Genomic DNA, 24308 nt, shown 5'->3' with positions numbered 1-24308 from the left:
GTGTCCCTGTCTGTCTGTCCCTGTGTGTCCCTGTCTGTCTGTCCCTGTGTGTCTGTCCCTGTGTGTCCCTGTGTGTCTGTCCCTGTGTGTCTGTCCCTGTGTGTCCCTGTGTGTCCCTGTCTGTCTGTCCCTGTGTGTCCCTGTGTGTCCCTGTCTGTGTGTCCCTGTGTGTCCCTGTCTGTCTGTCCCTGTGTGTCCCTGTCTGTCTGTCCCTGTGTGCAGGGCTCAGAGCAGCCCCAGGCTCTGCTCCAGGCCCAGCCATGTCCCCAGAGCCACGGGCAGGGCCTGAGCCCAGGAGCTGCCCCTGGCCAGGAGGCAGAGCTGCCCTGGGCAGTGCCAGCCCTGAGCAGAGCCCAGAGAGGGGCTGGAGTCTCCTCCCTGGGACATTCCAGAGCCACATGGACACTGCTGTGCCCTGAGCTCTGGGATGGCCCTGCTGGAGCAGGGGGTGGCACCAGTGACCCCATGGGGTCCTCCCAGCCTGACCCACTCTGGGGTTCTGTGACAGGGACTGATGAAGACCAAACACATCCCTCCAAACACCCTCCCCTTCCCTGCTCCCTCAGCTCTGGCTGCTGGGTGGGCTGGGATATCACAGAATCCCAGAGTGGGTTGGGTTGGAAGGGGTCTTAAATCCCATCCAGGGCCACCTCCCACTGTGCCAGGTGCTGCCAGCCCCAATGTCCAGCCTGGCCTTGGGCACTGCCAGGGCTCCAGGGGCAGCCACAGCTGCTCTGGGCACCCTGGCAGAGCCCAAACCTCTCCAACCAGGCCTTGCCAGGCTACAAACCCCTGTGGCAAATGGCACTGGGGGCACCTGGAACCATCCAGGAAATCATTCTTTCCTTTCCTTTCTCCATTTGCTGCAATGGTTTTTGGTGCTGGTTTCCATCCTGGATTGAGGAATGGGAATGCCAGAGTGGTTTGGGTGGGAAGGGATCTTCAATGCCAGCTCATTGCAGCCCAGGGCCACCTCCCACTGTGCCAGGTGCTGCCAGCCCCAATGTCCAGCCTGGCCCTGGGCACTGCCAGGGCTCCAGGGGCAGCCACAGCTGCTCTGGCAATTCCAGCCCAGCCCCTGCCCACCCTCAGTGTGAGAAACTCCTTCCTTTATCTGATGCAGATGATTTGATAAATGAATGATAAAATCTCTTTTATAAAACCCTTTGGATCAGTTGGGATCAGCTGTCCCAGCTGTGTCACCCTCCCTGTGTGCCCCAGCCCCTCCCTGGTGGGGTGAGGAGCAGAGCAGCCCCTGGCTCTGGGCATCCCTGGGCTTCTGTTTGAGGGTCCCCAGGATGAGGGAAGAGATGAGAATCTTGACTCCATGTTTCAGAAGGCTGATTTATTATTTTATGATACATATTATATTAAAAGAAAATGATACACTAAAACTATACTATAGAAAGAGAAAGGAGACATCAGAAAGCTGGAAAGGAATGAATAATAAAATCTTGACTGACCAGAGAGTCTGACACAGCTCACCATGATTGATCACCAAGTAGAAACAATTCACATGGACCAGTCAAAGATGCACCCATTGGTAAACCAGCTCCAGACCACATCCCACAGATAATTATTGTTTACATTTCTTTTCTGAGGCTTCTCAGGAGAAAAACCCTAGAAAAGATTTTCATGAGATGTGTCAGTGGCACATCCCTGTGCAATCAGCCCATGCACTCCATGGCTTTGGGAAGGTTTTTCCATCCTGTGGAGTCCCCAGGATGTTCTGAATGTCCTCAGGGGGAGAGGGTGGGAGCACCTGAGAGCTCAGGGCTGGGTGTGATCCCGGTGATTTTCACACCCATTTTTAATCCCTCTGTGTGGGATTCCCATGGAAGCCCCCGTGGGAAGTGTTGGCTCTGCTGCTGTCCTGTCCTGTCCCCACCACAGCTGGGGTTTGGGTTTGTTCCTTGCACCTCTGCAGGCCTGAAAACCTCAAACTGTGGCCCTTGATGCCATTCATACATTTATGTTCCTTGCTCATTTCTGGATCTCTTGTGGTTCCTCATGGCCTGTAGGAAAACTGGAGAAGCCAAAGAAATGGTAAAATAAAATATAGAATCCAAACAAAGTGCTGGGAAATGCCCTTTCCTGGCTCTTCCATGGATGTGAAGCATTGCCATGAAGTCCAGTCCTCATTTTGGGTGGTCAGGAGCCCATGGCAGCTGCTTGGAGTGGTGTTAAGTGAGGTTTGGTGCCAGAGCTCCACACAGTTAAAAATCACCAAATACTCCATTAAATATGAGTATCTGGGGAGATTGTGGCTTGTTCTCTCTGGCTCTCACCTGAGGAGAAAACAGAAACTGAGCTTTTTACATTTTTACTGTAACAGGTGTTTGAGGCTGGCACTGGGGTTTGTGGGTTATTTTTGTTTGTTTTTAAAATCCATCAATTTCTTTGTAGAATTAACTCAGGGAGCTATTTCAGCCCATGTTTTTTCCTTATCCCCTCTTTATTACACCACCTGCAGGCCCTTCTGGTGGCTCTGATGCTGGGCTGGAGCATTCCTGCTTTTATATTTTTTAAATACATCAGCTTCTGTGTAGAATTAACTTAGGGAACTGTTTCAGGACATCTCTTTATTCTTTTTCTTGTCTTCTACAAGACTTGTGTAACTTCCAGGGAGTTCTGCTGGGGCTGGGGTGTATTGCTGCTGTGATGCTGGGCTGGAGCAGTCCTGCTTTTATTTTTGTTTATTTTTTTAAATACATCCATTTCTCTGGAGAATTCACTCAGGGAATTATTTCAGATCATCTTTTTTATTTTTCCCCTCTTTACTCCAACACCTCCAAGCAGTTCTGGTGTGTTTAGGGATGTGATGTTGGGATGGAGTATTCTTGGCTTTATTTTTTGAAATACACCAATTTCTCAGTAGAATTAACTATTTCAGACCATCTCTATTTTTTCCCCTCTCTTCTACAACCCTTCCAAGGAGTTCTGATAGGTCTGGGGGTGTCGTGGAGCATTCCTGGTTTTAATTTTTATTTTTTTAAATACAGCAATTCTTCATAAAATTAATTTGGAGAACTATTTCAGACCATTTCTTTATTTTTCCCTCCTGCATTCCACTACCTCTGGGCAGTTCTGGAGGGTTTGGGGATGTGATGGAGCATACCTGGTTTTAGTTTTTATTTTATTTAATACATCAATTCTCCACAGAATTAATTTGGAGAACTATTTCAGATCATTTCTTTAATTTCCATCCTGTAACTCCTGTAACATCCCCCAGGAAGGGCTGGAGCTCTCCTGCCCCGTTTCCCTGCAGGAACATCCCCCCTAGGAAGGGCTGGAGCTCTCCTGCCCTGTTTCCCTGTAGGAACATCCCCTAGGAAGGGCTGGAGCTCTCCTGCCCAGTTTCCCTGTAGGAACATCCCCAGGAAGGGCTGGAGCTCTCCTGCCCTGTTTCCCTACAGGAACATCCCCCAGGAGGGGCTGGAGCTCTCCTGCCCTGTTTCCCTACAGGAATATCCCCCAGGAAGGGCTGGAGCTCTCCTGCCCTGTTTCCCTGCAGGAGCATCCCCTAGGAAGGGCTGGAGCTCTCCTGCCCTGTTTCCCTGTAGGAACATCCCCCAGGAAAGGCTGGAGCTCTCCTGCCTTGTTTCCCTACAGGAACATCCCCCAGGAGGGGATGGAGCTCTCCTGCCCTGTTTCCCTGCAGGAACATCCCCTAGGAAGGGCTGGAGCTCTCCTGCCCTGTTTCCCTGCAGGAACATCCCCTAGGAAGGGCTGGAGCTCTCCTGCCCTGTTTCCCTACAGGAACATCCTCCCCTAGGAAGGGCTGGAGCTCTCCTCCCTGTTTCCCTGCAGGAACATCCCCCAGGAAGGGCTGGAGCTCTCCTGCCCTGTTTCCCTGCAGGAACATCCCCCAGGAAGGGCTGGAGCTCTCCTGCCCTGTTTCCCTGCAGGAATATCCCCCAGGAGGGGCTGGAGCTCTCCTGCCCTGTTTCCCTACAAGAACACCCCCCAGGAAGGGCTGGAGCTCTCCTGCCCTGTTTCCCTGCAGGAATATCCCCTAGGAAGGGCTGGAGCTCTCCTCCCTGATTCCCTGACCCGTTTTCCCCCACAGCCGCACGCCCGGGAACTGCCAGAACTCGGCGAGCGAGGTGGATCTGCTGGGCCCCAACCAGAACGGCTCTGAAGGCCTGGCCCAGCTGGCCAGCACCAACGGGGCCAAGCCTGTGGAGGATTTCTCCAACATGGAGTCCCAGAGCGTGCCCCTGGATGCCATGGAGCACGTGGGCATGGAGCCGCTGCAGTTCGACTACTCCGGCACGCAGGTCCCCGTGGACTCGGCCGCGGCCACCGTGGGGCTCTTTGACTACAACTCCCAGCAGCAGGTACAGAGCTGAGCCCTGACACTGATCCCTGAGCCCTGATCCTCATCCTGAGCTCTGATCCATGCTCCTGATCCCTGATCCTGATCTCTTAGCCCTGAGCCCTAGTTCCTGAGCCCTGATCCTGAGCCCTATCCCTGATCCCGATCTCTGAGCCCTGATCTCTTAGCCCTGAGCCCTAATTCCTGAGCCCTGATCCTGAGCCCTATTCTTGATCCTGATCCCTGAGCCCTTAGCCATGAGCCTGAGCCCTGGTCCCTGATCTCTGACCCCTGATCCTGATCTCTGAGCCCTCATCCTTTAGCCCTTAGCCCTGATCCTGATCCCTGATCCTGATCCTTTAGCCCCAATCCCTGATCCCTGATGATCCCTGATCTCTGATCCTGAGCCCTGATCCTGAGCCCTATTCCTGATCCTGATCCCTGAGCCCTTAGCCATGAGCCTGAGCCATGATCCCTGACCCCTGATCTCTGACTCCTCATCCTTTAGCCCTTAGCCCTGATCCTCATCCCTGATCCCTGTTCCTGATCCTTTAGCCCCAATCCCTGATCTCTGAGCCCCAATCCCTGATCTCTAAGCCCTGATCCCAGTCCCTGATCCCTGATCCAGCCCTGTGGCTGCACTGTGCTTGCTGTGGGGTGGGATGAGCTCGGGATCCTGTCCTGGGAGAAGGGATGGAGGAAGGTTGGAGATGTTGTCATTGTCTTTGTGCTGTGTGTGTCCTCCCAGGGAACTGAGCAGATCAGCCTTCCATGGCAGCTGGAATAATGAGAATTCCCCCAGCAGTTCCCACAGCACTGCCCTCTCTGGTGGTCCTGGCTGTCTGAGGAGCTGGCATTGAAAAAGAGCTTTAAAGTAGCAAAAATTGCTAAAAAAAACCCCAAACACCCACCCTGGAGCTCAGGAAGTGACTGAGAGCTGCTCAGCCCAGGTGTGAGCCCTGCACTGGGCTTTGCTGAGCCCCACGCTGGGTTTTATTAAGCCTCAAATTGGGCCCTTCTGGTCCTTACATTGGGCCCTGCTGAGCCCCACACTGGGCCTTGCTGAGCCCCACACTCAGCTTTGCTCAGCCAGAGCAGCCTGAGGCAATTACAAGTTCAAACTTTCTTCTACCTGAGCCTGGTTTAAACCCTAAGGGCAGAGTCCACTACTACAAACCTTTATCTGAGCCTGGCTTAGGTTTGTTTGACCTTTCTCCCACACAAGCCCAGACTCCCTTGGCTCCTGCTGAATGCTGGGCCTGGCTCCAGCAATCGACTCCTGCTCTGCTCCTGTTCCTGCTCGTTTGGGTAATGATTGGAAACTTTATTGCTCTCCCTTTGCAAGTCTGATATCCCTCAGAGTGGAAGGGAATCCTTTGTTGGAGCTGATTGCAGAGATATATAACTCTCCCTGGCTTCCCTGAAATATCTGATTTTTTTTAGCAGAAGAGCCTCTGGCACTCTGGAGTGAGGGAAAGCATTGCCAAGTTTGTGCTGAGTTATCACAGCCTTAAAAGCAATGTAAATATCTGGGTTGGAGCTCAATTGGCTGCTCTGTTCTACAGCATCTTTGGGAGGTTAATGATGGAAAATTTAATGATTAAACTAAATAGCTGCTGTAGAGTTCAAAAAGGAAAAAAACAACAGATAGTTCCAAGTCTTTGTCTTCCTCTGGTGTAAGGCCTGGGATGCCAGAATTACTTCTAAACCAGGAAAGTTGGGTGTTTTTTAAAGCATGAGGGCTCCACAAGTGAGCTGCTTCTGGAGAAGCATTAGAGATGGGACTGCAACAGCACGGGTGGGAAGCCTGGAATTTGCATTTTGTCAGGGTTTTCTATTTAAGTGAAGGCTCATTTACAAGTTTGAGGAGTTTTTATTTGCTTCCTTCAGCCTTTAAAAATTAAGATTTGGCACGTCTGGCACCTCAGTGGTGGAAATAAACCCTGCCAAAGGGAGGCAGAGCAGGGCAGGGTCCCTGTTTTGGGGGAGATGAAGTGAGGATTTCAGGCTGGGTTTGCATTTTTTATTTCATACCGAGTGGATGGGCACTGTCCACGTGGAGCTGATGTCACCTCTGTGTCACCAACTGTCTGGGAATCATGGAATCACTGAGCCTGGAAAACCCTCCCAGAGCATCCAATCCCAGCTCTGCCCCATCCCCACCTTGTCCCCAGCCCAGAGCTCTGAGTGCCACCTCCAGGCATTCCTGGGACAGCCCCAGGGCTGGGCACTGCAAACCTCCCTGGGCAGCCCCTGCCAAGGCCTGAGCCCCCTTTCCATGGGGAAATTCCTGCAGTGCCCACCCTGAGCCTGCCCTGGCCCAGCCTGAGGCCGTTCCCTCTGCTCCTGTCCCTGTTCCTGGCTGTGCCCTCCTGGCAGGAGCTGTGCAGAGCCACAAGGGCCCCCTGAGCCTCCTTTGCTCCAGGCTGAGCCCCTGCCCAGCTCCCTCAGCCCCTCCTGGGGCTCCAGACCCTGCCCAGCTCCATTTCTGTGCTGTGAAGCCCAAATCCCCTCTGATCTCTCCCTGATTTTGGGGGAGCAGTGGGGACACAGCTGCTGCCCCTCAGTCCCACCCAGGCTCTGCTGGGCTGTCAGACAAATCTGTTATTTTCAGTTTTCAGCCTTGCTGCAGCTTCCACCTGCAGTGAAAGCAAACAGGAGCCTTCAGTCAGCCTGAGGTGCTGTAGTAAAGGTCAGGGATCACTCCCCAGCCAGATGTGCCCTCCCAGGGCAGGTTGATGTAAATCCAGGGGGTTGTGCCCATTCCCCATATTCCTGATCCCCAGAGCCAGGGGTCCTTGCTGCCCACTGCCACTCTCAGCCTGGAGGAAAGGAATCTGACTTCTGCCATTCTGTTGGCAGCAGGAAATCTGTCCTGAACAAGGGATCTCCTCCCTGAAAGTGCCTTTTGGGGCTGTGGGGAAGTGTCCCATCCTTGGAGGGGATTACAGGAGAGCCCAGCTGCAGGCAGTGTGAGGAAGAGGAAGGTTTTACCCATGTCTGATCTGATTAGGGATGTCAGGTGTTGATATTGCTGAGGGAAATCTGATCTTCAGAATTCCCATAACTCTGGGGTTCTGCTCCCTTGGAATTCCCTCAGTGAGCTCCTCCACTTGCTGGAAATCATCCTTCATTTGTCTGCACATGGAACAGCCTCACTGAAATGTTGGATGATCTCCCTGAACTCCTCCTGAACCGTGTCAGGCCTTTGTAGCTTTTCACTCCAAATGCATTTTCCAGCAGCCTGGAACACCCCAGGTGCCCTTTCCTGCTATCTTTGTCAATTCAGGTTAATATTGCAGTGCAGAGGTTCCTGTCCTTTGTCTGCTCCCAGTGCCACCTTTGAGCACTGAACTCTGGGTTTGGAGTGTGGGGCTGTGCTCTCAGCAGATGGAGACAGCCCAGCAAGGCTTCAGCAGCTCTCCCTAAATAAAAGGAGTTGATGATTCCCAGAGCTCCCCTGGTTATCTGCCTCAGGAGAGGCTGCACTTGGGATGGTTTTTCTTGGCTCTGCTTCCTTGGACAGGCTGCAGGATGAAATCTGCAGCTGGGCTGAGTTTCTTCTGAGGGAGCTGAGCAAGGCTGTGAATTCAAGGGGAGAGGGAGAGGTCACAGAATCCTGGAATGGTTTGGGTGGGAAAGGACTTCAAAACTCATCCAATTCCAACCCCTGCCATGGCAGGAACACCTCCCACTGTCCCAGGTGCTCCAGCCTGGCCTTGGGCACTGCCAGGGCTCCAGGGGCAGCCCCAGCTGCTCTGGCAATTCCAGCCCAGCCCCTCTCCACCCTCCCAGCGAGCAATTCCCAATTCCCAAGATCCCATCTAAATCCCTGCACTCTTAGTTTAAGGCCATTCCCCCTTGTCCTGTGCTGTAAAAGGTCCCTCTCCAGCTTTCTTGCAGACCTTTTATGTCTGGGAGTCAAATTTTGCAGGGACTAGATGAGCCCCCAGAGCAGGCAGACAGCAAAAAGAGCCACGAGCAGCAGGTGAAATATTGATGGTGAAGTGCTGAGGCTCTGAGTGGGTGTGGGTTCCTTTCTCCCAGCTTTTCTGATTCCCACGTGGTTCATTGAGTTGCATTTGGGAAGTGTGGAAGTCCTCACATGTGTAAAGTGAGCAGAAGTGTTTTTAGGAAGGAAAAATGCTTTTTGTGCCCTCAAGACAAGGAAATAATAATGCAGCCATTTCCTCTCTGCTTCACTGTGATGGAATCCACATCAGCAGGCTGGAAAAGCATGTGAGAACTCAAGGGTTTGGTGAAATTGTGCAGCTGAAGAAAGCTAAAAAGTTGAAATTGCTGAGCTGATACAGCAGACCCCAACCCTGAGGATGCTGCAGAGGAATCCACACTTCAGGAGGAAGCAGTTTAGGGGATTTCTAGGGTTTTTCCCCCATATTTGCTGATCAGTGAAATGTTGCTGGTCACTCCCACAGAGCCACTGCCTCTCATTCCATGTTCTGCTGCTCCTGTTGTCCATGATCTCCTTGGTGTTTTGCACTCAGGGATGTTCACAGAATTCCCAGAATTCCCAGAATCACTGGGTTGGAAGAGACCTTCAAGCTCATCGAGTCCAGCCCAGCCCCAACCCCTCAACCAAACCCTGGCACCCAGTGCCACATCCAGGCTTTGTTAAACACCCCCAGGGATGGGGACTCCACCACCTCCCCGGGCAGAACATTCCAGAACTTTATCACCTTTCTGTAAAATCCTTTTCCTGCTATCCACCCTGTATTTCCCTTGGGGCAGCTCGAGGCTGTGTGCTCTGGTTCTGTCAGTTCTGGAGACAGAGCCCAGCCCCAGCTGAGCACAGGCACCTTTCAGGAGCTGCAGAGAGCGATGAGGGCACCCCTGAGTCTCCTTTTCTCCAGGCTGAGCACCCCCAGCTCCCTCAGGGGTTCCTCACTCACAGGGTTTGGGTTCCAAGATGTCAGTGGGGCTTTGCCCAAGCTCCTGGTGACCTGAGCAGAGCTGCCACCCAGCTTTGTGTGACCACAAAAAACACCTTGAAACAACAGAAAGGGCAGGAAAAGCAGGTGTGTTGTGCACCCAGCCTGCTCAGGGTGTTTTATGGCCCAGGAGGCAATAAAGGAACTGTAGATCAGATATTTTCCTCCACAAGGAACGTTCTGATAACCCCTGAGGGATGAGCAAACAAAGCCATTGTGAGGGGGAGGGTTTGGCACACAGCAGGTTAATTCTGGCTGCCCTAACTGCTGCATTTCCACCTCATAAACCCAATGCTGATCCCTCAGATGTGTTTTCTCCACCTGAACTTGTAAAAAGACAAAAATAAAGGTGGATTTTCTCACACAGCTTTGCTCACCCTGCTCTCAGGAGAACCAGTGCCAATTTTTGCCTCTAAATAAAATAAGTAATAGAGTTTTCTTGATGTTTCTGGGCTTCTTCTTGATGGTTGTGGGTTTCTGCCAAAAATTTGGGCAGAATTATTGCTGTGTCTGCCAGCAGTTCACTTGTCTGAAAGGAGGGCAGGATAATAGGTGTGAAAATCGTAGGCATTTGGGCATCCAAGTCTGTTCTGAGGGAGTGGAGGGAGAAATCATTTCTCACAGTGCTTTGTGAAGTCATTCCCACCTAGAAATGATCCCTGGAAGTGAGGGGAGATGGACATGCTGGATAATTTCAGAGATGTTCAGCTGATGTGTCCTTAAATGCTTTAATTACAGCTGAAGATGGGTGAATTCAGGGATTTCCTCCAGGGAGAGGCAAAAGAAGCTGGGAAAGAAAACTTTTAGTAAGGCCCTGAAGAAAGGAAAAAAACCCCAAACCCTCAGCAAAAATACTTCAAGGGAATCCTATTATTTTTATTTAGTGAGGAATAAATTCTCAATAACCTTGAGCAGTGAGCAGGTAGTGTTTGGTCTGGGGTTGTGTCCCCTCTGCTGGCTCTAAAGGCTTTTTGGGTGTCCCAGACTTGGCTCTGCATCCCTTGGCCATCCCCTTCCCATCCCATTTCCCACTTCAGCCAAACTGGGAGGGCACACTGGTGCCACTGGTGGCCTCCCAACACACTGTTTGTGCCCAGTTTCAGGGCTGTCTGTGCCCACTTTAAAGGGCTGTTTGTACCTGGTTTAAGGGCTGTTTGTACCCACTTTAGGGGCTGTTTGTGCCCATTTTAAAGGTTATTTGTACCCACTTTAAGGGCTATTTGTGCCTGGTTTCAGGGCTGTTTGTGCCCACTTCAAGGGTTATTTGTGCCCACTTCAAGGGTTATTTGTGCCCACTTTAAGGGCTGTTCGTTCTTGGTTTCAGGGCTGTTTGTGCCCATTTTAAAGGGCTGTTTGTACCTGGTTTAAGGGCTGTTTGTACCCACTTTATGGGCTGTTTGTGCCCATTTTAAAGGTTATTTGTACCCACTTTAAGGGCTATTTGTGCCTGGTTTCAGGGCTGTTTGTGCCCATTTTAAAGGTTATTTGTACCCACTTTAAGGGCTATTTGTGCCTGGTTTCAGGGCTGTTTGTGCCCATTTTAAAGGTTATTTGTACCCACTTTAAGGGCTGTTTGTACCCACATTCAGGGCTGTTTGTGCCCACTTTAAAGGGCTGTTTGTACCTGGTTTAAGGGCTGTTTGTACCCACTTTAAGGGCTGTTTGTGCCCACTTTAAGGGTTATTTGTGCCCACTTTAAGGGCTGTTTGTGCTTGGTTTCAGGGCTGTTTGTGCTGACTTTAAGGGTTATTTGTACCCACTTTAAGGGCTGTTTGTGCCTGGTTTCAGGGCTGTTTGTGCCCACTTTAAGGGCTGTTTGTGCCTGGTTTCAGGGCTGTTTGTGCCCATTTTAAAGGTTATTTGTACCCACTTTAAGGGCTGTTTGTGCTTGGTTTCAGGGCTGTTTGTGCCCACTTTAAGGGTTATTTGTGCCCACTTTAAGGGCTGTTTGTGCTCTCCCCACAGCTGTTCCAGAGGCCCAATGCACTGGCAGTGCAGCAGCTGACAGCAGCCCAGCAGCAGCAGTACGCCCTGGCTGCTGCCCACCAGCCACACATAGGTGAGTCTGCCTCTCCCCAGCCTGTCCCCCAGCCCTCCTCCTGATCAGTTTTGCTTCTGGGTGTCTCTTGCACACTTGAGAAGCCTTTTAAAGGAGTTCCCTGTGTGGCAGGACTGACACACTCACCCTCCTGAGGGTGCTTGTCAGTCAGGACAGGCTTTGGAAGTCTCTGAGTGAAGCATAAATCAGGGTGACAGCACAGTGAAGTGAGGAGAAATGCACAATTGAATATCAGCTGGATGTGCTGCCAGGGGTCCTATGAGTTAAAAATGTCATTTATGCAAACACATGATTGATATCAAGCAAAATTATTCAAAAAAATTTAAAAATTTATATATATTTATTAATTGGGAATAAAGCACTTAATCATGTGTAGAAACCCAGGAAAACAATGCAATATTTTTTTTAGCACAATAAGCAATTTGTGGTAGTTTTTCCTGCCCAGAACCCCAGTATAAATGTGTTGGGGCTCTCCAGGCTCTGTGCTGTGCCCTTGTGTGCTCAGTGCAGTTCAGGGATGGAAATGATTCAGCTTTTTAACTTCCTCCTCTTCACCTTCACCTCCCCTGCACACCCCTCTCCCGCCCACCTGGGCTTTCTCTAATCATTAAACTGTTTTTCCTCTCTGAGCCCTTTCCAGACTGACCAGCTGGAATGCTGGGATGCTGTGGTGGGTGTGGAGCTCAGGATGGAGTGGTTTGGGTCCTGATTTACTCACTGTAGGAAATACAGAGTAGCAACAAGCTCCAGTCTCCTGAGCAGGGTCTGTCTGCCCTGCAGGAGCACCTGAGCTGTTGGATATAAAGGATTTTGCCTCTTAAGGAGCACTGAGTCCTTGGAATTGGGGTTTTTTTAATGCCAGATCTCTCCTCTGCCCATCAACACTCACTGGTTGTCACTCCCTATAGAAAACCACCCTCAAAAAGCTTCAAACCACAAAACCAGCCCGACTTTGGTGCTGTCCAGGCAGCACAGGGGGGTTGTGGTGGGGCTGCAGTCCTGTTGAGTTTGTTTGCACTGACAGGAATGTTTTCAGCAGGTTTAGCTCCTGCTGCCTTCGTTCCCAACCCCTACATCATCAGCGCGGCGCCTCCGGGGACGGATCCGTACGCGGCCGGGCTGGCGGCAGCTGCCACGTTAGGTGAGAGCTCCCAGCTCCCTCTGCACTCCCAGCCCTCCCTGCTCTGCAGCTGGGGCTCTGCAAGGCAGACATCAGCATCCTGGGCTGGGACAATGGCTAGAATGGTGTGGCTGTGAGTAAAACCGGAATTTGTTGTTAAAACCGGAGAGGAAGTGGGATAATTTTTGTTCAAGGCTCCCAGAGCAAATGGGAAGGGAACAGACACAAATATTGCTCTGTTTTTGGGGTGTTTTGGTGACTGACAGTAGCAGGGGAAACCTCTGAAACTAACCCAGCAGGGAGAACCTCTGAAAACACATTTCTGGAAGGCTGGAAAGATGCAGGATGTGTTTCCTGCCAGGAAAGTTGTGTCTCCTTTCTGTTCAGCTTGTGGTGCATTCTGCAAATGAACTTTTCCCTGAAATTCTGCTGGGAATTTCCACTTCCCAGGAGGTGAACACATCCATTTCTGCTGGGGCTCACACTGGGAACGTGCCCTTTTCCAGATGGCAGCAAAGATGGAGCCTCTGCTCTTTCTGCAGGATCTTCCTCCAGCCATTCATGTATCAGTTCCCAAATTCCTCCCAGCTGTCACAGCCAGAGCTGGTGGTTCTGGAGGTGCCAGCTCCGTGCCACAGCTTGTCAGGCACTGTGGGGGACATGGTGAGCATGGAACTGGTGCTGGGGGTGCCAGAAAGCTCTTGCCCAAGCACTGGGGACAAAGCAGGAATGTGCTTGTAGGAGAGGATTTTCAAAGGAGGAACATGATTTTAGGAGAGGGTTTTTAGAGGAAGAACATGATTTTAGGAGAGGGTTTTTAAAGGAAGAACATGATTTTAGGAGAGGATTTTTAGAGGAAGAACATGATTTTAGGAGAGGATTTTCAAAGGAAGAACATGATTTTAGGAGAGGATTTTCAAAGGAGGAACATGATTTTAGGAGAGGATTTTCAAAGGAGGAACATGATTTTAGGAGAGGATTTTCAAAGGAGGAACATGATTTTAGGAGAGGATTTTCAAAGGAGGAACATGATTTTAGGAGAGGATTTTTAAAGGAAGAACATGCTTCTGGGAAGGGATTTTTAAAGGAAGAATGTGCTTGTAGGAGAGGATTTTTAGAGGAAGAACATGATTTTAGGAGAGGATTTTTAAAGGAAGAATGTGCTTTTAGAGGAGGATTTTTCTAACCATGCCTGGCTTTCCTTGAACGAGGCAGAGGGAATGTTCTGTGCTGCACATGAGCACTGCTCTGGTTGGAGTGGGGTGTTTGTGGGGGCTCTCACTGCTGCCATGCTCTACTTACAGCTTGTAAACTCACTTCAGTCCTCTGGTTTTGGGTGGCTTGTCCCAGATCAGAGGCACAGGCCTGGGCTGTGTGTGGATGTGACACTCTGTGGTTTGGGACACAGCTTTGCTCCAGCTCTTCCCAAACCCCTGCTGAGCCTTTCAGCTTTGAGGCCATTGTGGGGTCAGCTCTGAAATGGGAATTCAGCAGCTGCTGCCCGCTTGGATGGAGGTTTTAGTGGATCATGCAGATGTGTGGGAAGAGTTTGGATTGTAATCTGGGCTTTGGCCTGGGCTGCTGGGAGTTCCATGCTGGGATTGTGCAATGCCATGGGGAGATTGGGTGGAGGCAGCACCAGGCCTTGGCAGATGATGACGCCGTGTTCCGTGGGACAGAGCCAAGGGCAGGGGCACAAGGACATTGCTGAGAACCCTCCTGGGCTGGGGAATGGAGCAGGGAGTGAATGAGCTGAGCTGCTGCTGGCCAGTGCCACAGGGGAGTGCAGTCAGGAGGAGCTGCAGGGCTCCGTTCCAGGCAGAGCAGGAGATCTGTGAACGATTCCTGTACAGAGAGGCTCCTGCTTGGCCTCTGCATCACCTCAGGGCCTCCAGAGCTCCTTTCTGGGTAGCAGCAGAGTGCACAGGAGCAGCAGGTCAGCAGCTTGGTTTCATAGAAAGAGCACATGGAACTGGGCCACGTTTCCAGGAAATAGCAAGTGGTTTTTTTTCTTTTCTCAGCTCTACTGAAGCTGAGCTGCCTGAGCTTTTGCAGCCTCTGACCAGGAGAAAACCCCATCTAGGCTGTGCTTAACTCAGGTTTTAGACATTTGAACTGGAAATGACACCCCAGGGATACCTAAAGCATCCCAAACTTGGCATCAGGGCCTCTACTTGAGTAATTCTAAATTCATGACTCTTGAAAGAAACCAAACAATGTGTGATGTGCTGGGTGTATTTATAGTGTTATAACACTGGGAAATAGGAGTTATTTTAACCCTCTCACCAGGCTTTGGACCCTAGAAATGACAAGATAAACTTCATGCTGATGTTTATTTCAGAAAAGCATCTTTCCTGTCTGGGCCTGAGCAGGTTTGAGAACCCTTTTTTTCCCTGTCATGACTGAGAGCAGCACTGGAGGAACAGGAGACAATTTAAATGTTTATACAAAGCCAAAAAGCCTCACTGATGTGCCTGGGAGTGTTAAATTGGGAGAACTTGGAGGAGCTTCTGAGATGGAAGAAATGAATTTGGAGTTTATTGCTCACAGTTCCTCTCAGAGCAGAGAGGAGACTTTGGTGTGTGTTTGATGGCAGAGATAATCTGTCAATTAAAGTTCTGCCATTATGGCAGGTTTGTCATGATTGTGAGACTGGCAGCTCTAGGATAATGCTCTTCTCTTCCCAACAATAGCAGCATTTTAAAGAACAAATTTGAATGCAGAGGGAAGAACTTCCTAAAAAAACCCCTCATTTAGATTTTAAACTGTGGGGAAGATACTGCTGCCTTTGAATTGCCTTCCATCATTTGCGAAAGATGTCACTCAGAAAACTGAAAACTTGCCTTTTTTAGGCTGGTTTGGAAATTATTCCCTCTGGGGTGGAGTGTTGCAGGTACAAAAGTGTTCCTGTTCTTTGTGGGGAGGTGGATGAATGCTGGGATAACCTGGATACAGGAAAAGCACAGGCTCCCACGGCTGAGGTTTTCAGACTTGGGGGTAGGAAATGATTCCCTCAGAGGTGAGGTGCTCAAGGTAGAAAAGTGTTCCTGTTCTTTGTGGGGAGGTGGTGAATGTGGGGTGACCTGGTCACAGCAAGAGCAGAGGCTCCCACAGCAGGTTTCAGCCTGGGTGGAAGGATCAGGCCTTGGTGCTGAGCTGGAGCAGGTGTGGGTGTGGGCACACCCTGCCAGGGCTGGGATTTGGGAGCCCCTGCAGCTGGGTTTGTGCTGGGTACCTCACAGTGCCAGCCTGGGCAGGGCTGGGGCAGCCCCGCTGAGCTCAGCTGCTCACTGCCCTCCCTGGAGCAGCACCTGGGGGTGCCATGCTGGGAATTCCAGGGGATCACCCCACAGATCCCTGGGAATTCCACAGGGATCACCCCTCAAACCACTGGGAATTCCAAAGGGATCACCCCACAGATCCCTGGGAGTTCCAGGGGATCACCCCACAGATCCCTGGGAATTCCAAAGGGATCACCCCACAGCCCCCTGGGGTTTGTGCCTGCAGCCTCTCTGAGCTCCAGGGGCAGCTGGATTTGCTGTCACAGCTGGATTTGCTGTCACAGCTGGATTTGCTGTCACAGCTGGATTTGCTGTCACTGCTGGATTTGCTGTCACTGCTGCTCAGCCTGGCTGCCCTGCAGGAGAGGCTGGGCTGGGCAGGCTGAGATGGAAGCACAACCCCTGGGTGCTCTCACTCATCTCAGTGATGTTCTGAGCACATTCCCAGCTGGATTTGCTGCTGTTCCCTGCCAGGAGCAGCTCTGGCTGTCCAGGGGCTCAGTGGGACACAGCATGGGCAATATTCAATATTCACCTCCAGAGGTGCTGGAATTTTTCTTTTCCCAGAATGGCCAGCTCTGATGAGAGCAGGATCTCCTGGAGGGGGAGCAGCTCTGGGTGCTGCTGGGTCTGGCAGTGATGCCACACTTGCCCTCACTGAGAACTCTGTTCAATAATGAGCCTCTCTCCTGTGCTCGGAGCAGCTGAGCCAGACTCGCAGCCCTTTCAAACCCAGCTGCTGCAAACTTCAAAGTCTCCTCTGCTTTTGTACACCCAAGGCTTTGGCAGCAGCCTCTGCCTAGGAGAAAAGCCCATCTAGGCTGTGCTTGGTTGATAATTAGAGCTGAGACTAATATATCCCAGAGAGATGCCCAGATTTTTGCCCAGATGAAGGGATTGCAGCAGCCCGAGGGCAAATGCAGGTTAATGACTTGCATTAAAAGGGAGCAGTTGCAGCTCTTGCCCTGTTGGGTGCAGGAGAACCCTGGGAGCTGGGGTCTGATGTGCATTCAGTGATTATAAACAGGTTAAAATCACTCCCTGCCTACCTGTCTGTGCCTGTTGAGGCACCACAGGCACCACCTTCATGGCACTGATTCATTTGCTGCAGGTTTTTTTTCCATTTTAGCTGGCACTGCTCATGAATTTCCAGGGTGGAAGGTAAGAAATGAGTGGTTGCTGCTCCAGATCTGAGTAGGAGAGGCAGATCAGCCTCTCTGATTCTGTAAATCCAGCAAGGATGGGCTTGGGGTGAGATACAAATCCAGGTGTTCAGCATCTGCCTGGAATTAGCCAGCACCTCCCTGGTGTGCACAGAGCTGAGCACTTCAATCCTCAATCTGGGGAAAGCACAGTAGTTAAAACCAGAATAATGTAATGAGAGTAACTCTTACATGTTTGAAACACAAATTTAATATTTGGCACAACACATGGAATGAATGTTCTGAAGTGTGGATGTGGGAGCAGGAGCTCATCCAGCTCCTTGACATCCTGCAGGATTCAGCTGAGCCTGGTACTGTAAAAATCAAGAAGAAAGGAACAAAAACCAAAAGGAAAAGGGACTTGCAGGATTTTTCCCCGTTGTCACAGCCAGGCTAACACTGAACACTGCTTTCACTTCCCTTTTTGTGTCATCCCTCATTTTCCATGGAATCACACACTTGGGCAGAACCCAAGTGCTGAGATTCTCTCTTTAAAAAGAAAAAATCCTGTTTTTACTCCAGGCATGACCAAGGTTCTCTAAAGATTTGTTTATTCCAGTGTCACACCTGACTCTGGCTCTGCCTGAGCTATTCCTGCTGTGGGGAGGGAGCCTTGGAATGGGGATGTATTTGGGAATCAAAGGGAACACTTCTGCTTTTCTGCTGACCTTTCCTAAAGATATCAAACAGTCATACTAAAAAATTATTGGATTCCCATCCATGTTATTGGGTGGGAAGGGCTCTTCCCTTCAGCACTGAGAGCTTCCTCAGCATTATTCTAACTGGGATTATTTAAGGAGAGAGGCTGCCATTCTGCTGTCTCCAAATTTCTGTGCTGTCCTGAGACCTGATAAACACAAGGAATCTTCAAAAGTGAGGCTTTTTCTGCTGCTCTCCAGGGTTGTTGTTATTATTTTTAAGCCTCTTAAGTTTGAGGAGGGGATGTGAAGTTTGAGGAGGGAGTGTGGGAAGGGACAGGATGGTGCAGCCTCTTTGAGGGGAGATTTGCAAATGCAAAGCAGGGCTGGAAAAAGCATTTTAATACTTGAGGGTTGATGCACTCCAGCTGTGAAGAGGGTTTGGTACTTTGTTGAGGAGCTGAAGGTGGATGGCAGTGAGCTGTGAATGTCAGCTGGGATGAGAAGTTATCTCTGTGCTTCAAACAAGGTTCCTCTGTTGGGATTGGAGATCTTTGTTCCTTCTCTGTAAAACCAGGGCACACCAGTAAAAACATGGAATCACTGCTGGCAGAGTTTGACCTGGTGCATTGATGAAATTCCAGGTCTGACTTGAAACTTTATAAAATGTGTGCCCCAAATGCCAAATCCCTCTGTGTTTGCAGAGGGTTTCACGCAGATCCCATCAAACCAGCCACGATGAGCAGTGATTTTGGGGTGCCCCTTGCCCCCCCAGGAGCTCACCTTGCCCTGCTGTGTTCCAGGTCCAGCTGTGGTGCCTCACCAGTACTATGGAGTCACTCCCTGGGGAGTTTATCCTGCCAGCCTCTTCCAGCAGCAGGCGGCCGCCGCCGCCGCCGCCACCAACTCAGCCAGCCAGCAGAGCACGCAGCAAACGCAGCAGGGCCAGCAGCAGGTAAGGCTGGCACCTCCTGCCCAGGGACACCTGGGCTCTGGCTGGGGAATGACCCCCAGGGATCGGGGACTGCAGCCCCTGGCCCTGCACAGGCCCCCGGCAATCCCAGCCTGGGCATCCCTGGGAGCTCTGTCCAGGCTCTGCAGCCTCTGGGCCGTCCGTGCCCATTCCCACACACCCACTCCCAATCCCATTGCCCATTCCCATGCCCATCCCATTCCATTCCCCTGCCCATTCCATGCCTATGTCCATGCCCATGCCCATGTCCATGTCCATTCCATTCTCATTCCAATGCTCATGTCCATTCCATGCCCACGTCCATGCCCATTCCCATGCCAATTCCTCTGCCCATGCCCATTTCTCTGCCCATTCCATTCCCATGCCCATTCCATTCCCATGTCCATGCCCATTCCCATGCCCCCATTCTCATGCCCATGCCCTTGCCCATTCCTGTGCCCTTTTCCATTCCCATTCCCATGCCCATTCCCATTCCCATGCCCACTCCCATTCCCATTCCTGTGCCCATTCCCATGCTCATTTCCATGCCCATTCCTATTCCCATTTGCATTTTCATTCCCATACCTATTCCCATGCCCCCATTCCCATGCCCATTCCTGTGCCCCTTTCCATTCTTATGCCCATTCCCATTTCTATTCCTGTGCCCCTTTCCATTCCCATTCCCACTCCCATGCCCATGCCCGTTCCCATGCCCATTCCTGTGCCCGTTCCTATTCCCATTCCCATGCCCATTCCTGTGCCCATTCCCATTCCCTCTGGGGACCAGCATCAGGGAGAATTCCTTCCCAGGAGGGGTGTTGGGACAGTGTAAGGGGTTGCCCACTGGAGTGGAGTCCCCGTGCCTGGAGGTGTTTTAGGAGAGCCTGGGTGTCACTTTGGCATCACTCAGTGCCATGGTCTGGGTGACAGGGTGGTGTCAGCTCACAGGTTGGACTCTGTGATCTCAAAGGTCTTCTCCAGTCCAGGTGATTCTGTGGAAAACCCAACCCCAGCCTCCCCTGACACAGCTGCAGCCATTCAAAACCCTCATGTTCTCCATGACTGATTGTGACCTCAGCTCTGGGTAGTTTTAAATGAACAGAAAACCCTTTGGCCTGTCCTGAAGACAAAGGAACAGGAGCCACCTGTACATTTGTAATTTGATTTATCCATCATGCCCATGGAGAGAGGCACATGAACATGGCTGGTGGTGAATTATTGTCAGAGCTTTGGGGAGCACCAGTGGGTCAGGCTGGGAAGGGCCTGAGCTGTGCAGCAGCAAACCCCTGGTGCTGTTGGTGTGTGAGGGGGAATCACCAGGAACCAGAGCTGGCCTTCAGTCTCCTCAGCAGCTCTCCTGTCTCATCCTTGGTTATGGCAGAATAAGGAGCAACTGGCAGCTGAATTTTTCAGCTCAGAAGCTGAAAACCCTTTGAAAACCAAACCCAGTGTCAGGAGGTGTTCTAAGGCCTTTACAGATGCAGCAGGCATGAGCTGAGAGGCTATTAAAATAAAATATCTCAGTGCCAGTGGCCTTTATGGGATGTTTCATTACTTTTATGGCCGTGGAGCAGGCATGAGTGGGGTCAGGAGCGGGATTTGGAATGCAGACCTTGCTCTGAGGGGATGCAGCAGGGATTGTTTGCATTAAAAGTGCTGAGGCAGAGGCTTTGGGAACCTGGAGCACTGAGTGTGGACGCTTGATTTGTCACCCTTGTGACATCTTAATAGTGTGTTAATAAACCCACCAGCATTCCAGTGCTGCAGTCTGCACCCCCTGGAATTCTTGGCTCCCAGAGATGCCCTGGGCTGGAGGGTTCCTGTCAGTGATGGAGAGAGCCAGGGAGACTGATTCAGAGATCAGAATCTGATTTTATTATGGGATACAAACACTTAGGTACTATTTCAGGGAGACTGGTAATGTGTACTACAGTGATTAGGTTAAAATCACACACACAAACTTATGCATACAACAACATCCCTTGCTTGCAGAGTTTACTGGGATTTTCTTTTTCTGGTAAATCCATCTGATTGAATCCTCTTGCAATCCAGGTCCAATTTTCAAAGTTCCATTTGCTTTTGCCAAGGCATCCTGTTATCAAATCTCTTCTGTCAGCCAGGTCCAGAGTCCATCATCTCTCTTGTGTCCCCCAACATTCCAGTAGCTTCCTGTGCAGGCTCTGGCAGGCTCGGGGGCACCTCCCAGTCACTGAGCCTGGGCATCCTCCCCAGCCTTTCTGTGCACAGTGAGTGTTTCCTGTTAATAACTCCAGCAGGTGACACCCACAATGTCACCTCTGCTGCAGGATGTGCTGGGGACACGGGGCTGGCTCCTTTCATAAGCTGAGCTTGCAGGTTCCTGCACCAGCTCTGAGCGAGGCTCTGCCAAGCCAAGCCTGACCCAGGGCATTGCAGGGTGGCCACTCTGCCATTGTCCCTTCTGAGGGACTCCACCACAGCAGCTCGTCCCTGCAAACCCCACTGTGGGCTCTCTGGTCATGATTTCCTGTGGTTTAAGTCTTGTGTCACCGGGTCTGTGCCCTCTGCAGGGGCTGGTGGCTTGGAGACACCCAGGTCACCTCCTGTCACCCGCCCCCAGCTCCTGAACTGGGCTGTGTAAGGTTTCTGCTCAGAGGGCTTTTAATGGGGCTGTGACAGGGACCAAACGTTAGCTGAGGTGGGCAGGTGGCTGGTACACACTTGTGGCACAGGATCAGTGTTGAAGGTGAGATCAGGGAATTAGAAAGGTTGGAGAAGCCCTCTAAAGATCATTGAGTCCAAGCATTGACCCAGCACTGACCCCTGTTGCAGGCACCACTCTGTGTGTTTTGCATGCTTCAGGGATGGGGACTCCACCACTGCCTGGGCAGCCAAAGCCTGAACACCCTTCAGTGAAGGAATTTTCCCTGGTGCCCACCCTGAGCCTGCCCTGGCCCAGCCTGAGGCCGTTCCCTCTGCTCCTGTCCCTGTTCCCGGCTGTGCCCTCCTGGCAGGAGCTGTGCAGAGCCACAAGGGCCCCCTGAGCCTCCTTTGCTCCAGGCTGAGCCCCTGCCCAGCTCCCTCAGCCTCTCCTGGGGCTCCAGACTCTTCCCAGCTCTGTTCCCTTCCCTTGACTTGCTCCAGCCCCTCCAGGTCCTTTTCGAATGTGAAGAAAAGCGAATTAAAGCAAAGGAGAGAAGTTTCGCCTCTGGTGCTGCTCCTGCTCCTGCCTGGTGACAGTGGCTCTGTCCTGGACCCAGAATAACCCAGTGGCTGTTGTGTCCTCTGCAGGTGCTCCGTGGAGGAGCCAGCCAGCGTCCCCTGACTCCCAACCAGAACCAGCAGGGCCAGCAGACGGATCCTCTGGTGGCCGCCGCCGCCGTCAACTCCGCGCTCGCCTTCGGCCAGGGGCTGGCAGCAGGAATGCCAGGTACCAGCACTGCCAGGCCAGGAGAGCCTGGGAAATGGCATCTGCCAGGGCTGCCTTGGCCTGGCACCAGCACTGCCTGCTTGTGTTGGGTTGGGGGTTCATTCTGGGGTTGGGTGTGTCCCCAGCTGGCAGCACTGAGGGCTCACGGGTGACCTTGTGGCACAGGTGACAGCAGTGTTATCTCCCTGTGCCTGCACTGTACTCCAGGAATTGATTGCTCCTGTGGAAAATCACCTCCAGATTTTTCTGTGGACCTTTCAAGCTTATGGGATATGTATTTTAAACCTCAGAGGTTTCTTAGTCCCGTTCATTCATCTCAGCTCTCCATCCCTGCCAGGTGCTTGACTTAACAGGGGCTTCCTTCCATGATTGCTCTTCCAAGAGGCTTAAAAACAGGGGAAGAAAAGGGATAAAAGGGAGCAGGGTTTAGTTCTCATTTCTAGCTCTTCATTGGAGGAGCTGCTGTAGGAATTCTGACTCTGATCCCTGAGGCTTTGGGGTAAAGTGCTGCTGAAATTCAGTTATTCAGGATATTATTGTGATGGCAAAGCACAAACCTGAGCTCATTAGAATAATGTACAGATATATCTTGCTGGACAAATGTAAGGAAAAAAGGATTCTTTGGATTTCAGGTCTCCTTGCTGGCACTGTCACGTCACTGTTAATTCGGTTTTTTTATTTTATTTATAAGAAGAATGTTGCAGTATTGAGTTACAAAGTGAACTGTGCAGATTTCCAGCAGTCTGCAGATTTCCTTTAATCTCTGTTATTTGGGCTGTATTTGCAAAGCAAATGCACACATATATACAATTATAGATATATCTTTGTACCTGTATTTGCAAAGCAAATATTCCCAGGGAACATTCTCTTAGTGACCCCCCACCTTAGAGAATCACTGCATTTAATTGTATTGTTTTCATTTAAAGTAAATTCCCTAATGAGGTCCCTAAATCACTGTATTCTGTCAGTCTGCTGCTGTGTGTATCACCAGCATTTATGAGAGTTTATTTACCTGCATTAAAGAATATTTTATGGTACCAACCTTCCAAAATACAGAAGTGGAAGTTCCCTGTGGGTGCACCCAGGCAGCCCCAGCTCTGAGCAATCCCAGCACATGTTGTACATATGGTGGAGCAGAAATGAAACCCCTTTTTAGCTGAATTAGCACTGGTTACAGTGTAATATAGAAGAATCAGGGGGCAAAAACTCTTTTCTACCTGAAATTCTTAGTGCAACATTGTGGACATTTTTGGGGAAAGCAGGGCTGCTCTTGCTTCTTTTTTTTTTTTTTTTCATTCAGCTTTTCCTTTAAAAACCCTCTTGCACTGCACTCACCTGGACATGGCTGATGTGTTTGTCACCTGCCCTGTCACCTGTGCTTGCCTCTGCAGGTTACCCAGTGCTGGCTCCTGCTGCTTATTATGACCAAACAGGAGCCCTCGTGGTCAATGCCGGGGCCAGGAACGGCCTGGGGGCTCCCGTGCGCCTGGTGGCCCCTGCCCCTGTCATCATCAGCTCCTCTGCAGCCCAGGCAGGTGAGTCCTGTCCCCCTCTGCTCAGGCAGGTGGGTCCTGTCCCTCTCTGGGTCAGGCAGGTGAGTCCTGTCCCTCCCTGGGTCAGGCAGGTGAGTCCTGTCCCTCCCTGGGTCAGGCAGGTGAGTCCTGCCCCCCCAGTGGTTCAGGGAGGTGACATCAGGTCCCTCCCAGTGCCTGCTGTGTCCCCAATATCCCCACCCCTCCGTGCTCCACTGGCAGTGATGACAAACTTGCCCTCACTGAGATCCATCAGGGATTGTTGTTGAGAAACATCCTCTGTGCTCAACTTGGGCTGAGCCTCCGGAGCAGCCACGGAGAGGGGCAGCAGCAGGAACCTGAATGATTTTCATGGTATCATGAAATCATGCCATGAGTTTCATGGCAGGTATTTAAATTTGTCCCCTGGCACCAGATTTCACACCTGCTGGAGCCTTCAGAATTCCCAGTGTCTCCAGGGAGAGCTCAGAGCCCTTGCAGGGCCTGAAGGGGCTCCAGGAGAGCTGCAGAGGGACTGGGGCCAAGGATGGAGGGACAGGAGGCAGGGAATGGCTGCCAGTGGCAGAGGGCAGGGCTGGATGGGATCTTGGCAATTGGGAATTGTTCCCTGGCAGGGTGGGCAGGGGCTGGGCTGGAATTGCCAGAGCAGCTGTGGCTGCCCCTGGAGCCCTGGCAGTGCCCAAGGCCAGGCTGGACACTGGGTTTGGGGCACCCTGGCACAGTGGGAGGTTACCCTGGGCTGGAACAGGATGATTTTTGAGGTCCTTTTCAACCCAAGCCATCCCAGGATTTGTGCTTTATGACAGCACCGTACCGAAAAATGGCCTTTGCCATGAGTTGCTTTGTCA

The 24308-nt window shown here is 51.4% G+C and overlaps 1 protein-coding gene and 1 non-coding gene across 8 annotated transcripts in view; both read left to right on the top strand.

Moving 5' to 3' along the window:
* PUM1 (pumilio RNA binding family member 1) overlaps positions 1-24308 on the top strand; it is a 94276-nt gene that overhangs the window by 37816 nt on the left and 32152 nt on the right. For 5 of the 7 annotated variants that reach the window (XM_036396955.2, XM_036396952.2, XM_036396953.2 and 2 more), the window contains exons 7-12: positions 4070-4340; positions 11233-11326; positions 12363-12467; positions 18371-18522; positions 21790-21928; positions 23320-23463. In XM_036396955.2, coding sequence (XP_036252848.1) covers positions 4070-4340; positions 11233-11326; positions 12363-12467; positions 18371-18522; positions 21790-21928; positions 23320-23463 — 905 coding nt within the window. The remainder of the gene's footprint in view (positions 1-4069; positions 4341-11232; positions 11327-12362; positions 12468-18370; positions 18523-21789; positions 21929-23319; positions 23464-24308) is intronic. The other 2 variants (XM_036396954.2, XM_036396951.2) reach the window with 1 other exon arrangement.
* Positions 16357-16441, top strand: LOC118695639 (small nucleolar RNA SNORD103/SNORD85). The gene has a single exon (XR_004981557.1). It is a non-coding gene; the product is annotated as a small nucleolar RNA SNORD103/SNORD85 (small nucleolar RNA).

Source organism: Molothrus ater, chromosome 24 (genome assembly GCF_012460135.2).
Source record: "Molothrus ater isolate BHLD 08-10-18 breed brown headed cowbird chromosome 24, BPBGC_Mater_1.1, whole genome shotgun sequence".
NCBI classification, from domain to species: domain Eukaryota; kingdom Metazoa; phylum Chordata; class Aves; order Passeriformes; family Icteridae; genus Molothrus; species Molothrus ater.
Note: the sequence above shows the minus strand (reverse complement) of the source record. Positions and strands in the feature narration are given on the sequence as shown.